This window comes from Onychostoma macrolepis, chromosome 18, assembly GCF_012432095.1.
Source record: "Onychostoma macrolepis isolate SWU-2019 chromosome 18, ASM1243209v1, whole genome shotgun sequence".
NCBI lineage: Eukaryota > Metazoa > Chordata > Actinopteri > Cypriniformes > Cyprinidae > Onychostoma > Onychostoma macrolepis.
This window is the reverse complement of record NC_081172.1, coordinates 19,672,103-19,674,937: the sequence shown is the minus strand read 5'-3', so window position 1 is coordinate 19,674,937 and position 2,835 is coordinate 19,672,103. Positions and strand designations below refer to the sequence as shown.

Here is a 2,835-nt window from a genome sequence, read left to right as displayed (position 1 = left end):
GCGTTCAACGCGCTAATCCAGAGGCCGCGGCAAAGACAAGGGGGGAAAAAACTACAGCTGCACATACTTCCTCGTCCGACAACAGCGGCCGCAAGAAACAGTTCCACAGCCCCTCCAACACTCACAAATTCTCTCCTACAGGCTTCTCCACTTCCTAGACAAGACGCATCTATCTCAACTTTTTTCCCCGTTCTTCCTTCTATTGATAACCCATGCGCAACTTCCTCTCAGACGGTTTCCTTTTTCTCATCCCCTACTCAGAGAGCGGATCCTAGTGCAAGGTTGCCTTCACTAGCGATCCCACCCCCTCTTTTATCCTTTAACGTCAATTCTTCTCATCCCCTTCTTCTCCCTTCTGGGTCTCAAATTCCTCCCAATGTTCCCCCTGACGCAGTCCCTAGCGTGAGGTTGCCTCCGCAAAGGACTCTTTCCCCCCTCTTCTCTGCTAACCCTCCCCCTCCTCTCGCTTCAGCTCCTCCTTGCCATCTTGGACACCAGTCACTTCTAGGGCTCCCTGCCCAGCATCCATCTTCTTCCTCAGGTCTAATCCACTTGCCAGCCCATTCTCTTGCCACAGCATTCGTTCTTCCAACTCCTCCCAACACAGTCGCCATGGATCCACCTCCAGTCTCATCTCACCTCCGTTCCCTAATTCTATCAGAAATTCAGAACATTGGCCCCGGAGGCAGACTCCAACCCAACTCCAGTTCCTCCTTATTCAGAACTCATATTCCTCTAGACCACCCCCTCAGTCACATCCATACCCTTTCTATCAATACCATTTTACAAGCCATTTCTCCCAGAACACTCCAAACCTACTGGACAGCTTGGAGTTCCTTCAAAATCTTCCACAGAGCCCACAACTTGGTTTTCCCTGAGTTCTCCCTCCTCTCTATATCTTCCTTCATCACTTACTTACATCATACCAATTCAATTAAACCAGGATCCATCAAAGTCTACCTCAGCGGCATTCATTTCTTTTATAAGCTCATCCATGGCCAACAATGCCCTAACATTTCAAACCCTCAGATCTTTCTCCTCATCAAAGGTTTACAAAAAACCAACCCCCCCGGTCCAGACACCAGACAACCCCTAACCATTGACTTCCTCAGCATCTGCCTAACTACTCTACATTCAGGTTCATTTTCCCCTAACAAAATAAGAACCCTAGATGCCATTTTCAATCTGGCTTTCTTCGTCTTCCTCAGAGTCTCAGAATTCACCACCAACTCAAACTTCAACCCAGCCATACATCCTACATTCTCCGACCTTCAAGTAGTAAACCATGACATCATTCGTTTCAACATCAAAACAAGCAAAACCGATCAAATGAAACGCGGCCATTCAATCTTCATTTTCAATTTGCCAACCCCCATCCAACCTTATCAGTCCATAGCCCCTTTCCGTTCACCCTATGTCCACTTGCTGTCTCAAATTTATTCTGTTCTTTTTAGGGGTTTATCAGAGCTCAAATCATTTCCTAATGATTATATGGGCAAACAAACTCGTTAAATGAAGTTCCTAAACGTAAGTTAGGGAGGAGCGAGCCCATCTAATCTTTCAATCAACAGCCAGAGTATATAAGCAGCTGCTTACCTCTCTCCGGTCTCAGCTGCTCCAGCATCCCTCCACCTCCCCAATCTCCACCTTCTTCTTAGGTACCTTGCCCTTTGTAATCACCTTATATCATGTCCCTGGGGGGTTTATCAGAGCTCGAGTTGAAGCTGCTTCATCGAGCCACTCATCAGTGGACAGTAAGCCAAATAAGTTTACTCTATTTCATAATAATTATATGGGCAAACGAACTCGTTAAAATACTTACAGTATAAATGCTTTATAATTCCGCAGGTTATTACCCCCTTATTCCCCAAACGTTGCATATTGTTCCCTTATACCTATGAATAGGTACTGTGGAGGTATTCTATAGTTACAAATAGGTACGCTGTAAATTCCGTTTAATTACGCTGTACATTGCGGGCTGTAATCTAAAGCATTACCCATTTTAGGACTTTTTATTTAGAAAACAAAAAGGTTCTATCTACAAAGTCGAACTCTAACTTGGTTCTATAAGGTTCTATCTGTGAATCCGCCAATCAGCACTTTGAATGCACGCAAGAGGACCAATCAGGATCAACGTTCTTTGTCATGTCGCCGGACTGCTCCATAACAGCAGGAAAGATTAAACATTAACCCTCTGGGGTCTGAGGGTGTTTTGGGGCCCCAGAGAAGTTTTGACATGCCCTGCCATTTGTGCTTTTTTCAGTTGCTTATAAACATTTTAATGGCTAAAGTCTAAAAACACTGTATTCAGCACAAACTTGGCTACAATAATATGTGAGAAGCTTGTATGGATTACTTTATCACAGAATATTTGTTCATATAACAGTAGACATGTCAAGCTTTCTATAGATATATTTCTCATGTCTCTGTGTGAAGTGTTTGCTGAGTTACAGTTCATTTTAGTGACGTGTTTCAAAAAGCAGTTTGCGGAGAGAGTGAAGACTGAGAACGCACCCTGTTTGTTTTCTTTATTCTTCAAAAGCACAAAGTTTAGTTGTTATTATGAGTGTATACAAATAAAAGTAGACCCCTTACAGATTTGAATGGTGTATTGCTCTTATCTGTACGATCAAAAATGGCAGAGTAATTAAAGCTCATTTCGGCCTTATCAGGAAAATCTGCCTCAAAATGCGTATACGCGTTTGTCGACCCCAGAGGGTTAAACAGCAATAATTACGTGTCTGCATAATCAATAAGGGCAATTCACCTTAATCCACAAAGTGGCACTGTTTAAAACATAATGATGATGTGATTTTTCACTCAAAATTAGCACAT

The 2,835-nt window shown here is 43.3% G+C and overlaps 1 protein-coding gene across 1 annotated transcript; it reads left to right on the top strand.

The window, feature by feature from the left end:
* The first annotated feature begins 503 nt into the window (after positions 1–503).
* On the top strand, positions 504–1,512 carry LOC131524061 (uncharacterized). Its single transcript, XM_058750804.1, has one exon. The coding sequence runs from the start codon at positions 613–615 to the stop codon at positions 1,510–1,512; it is 900 nt and encodes a 299-aa protein (XP_058606787.1). The 5' UTR covers positions 504–612.
* Positions 1,513–2,835: the final 1,323 nt, after the last annotated feature.

What these genes read in the sequence shown, in the direction of transcription:
- LOC131524061 (XM_058750804.1), top strand. Translation starts at nt 613, where the DNA reads ATGGATCCACCTCCAGTCTCATCTCACCTCCGTTCCCTAATTCTATCA.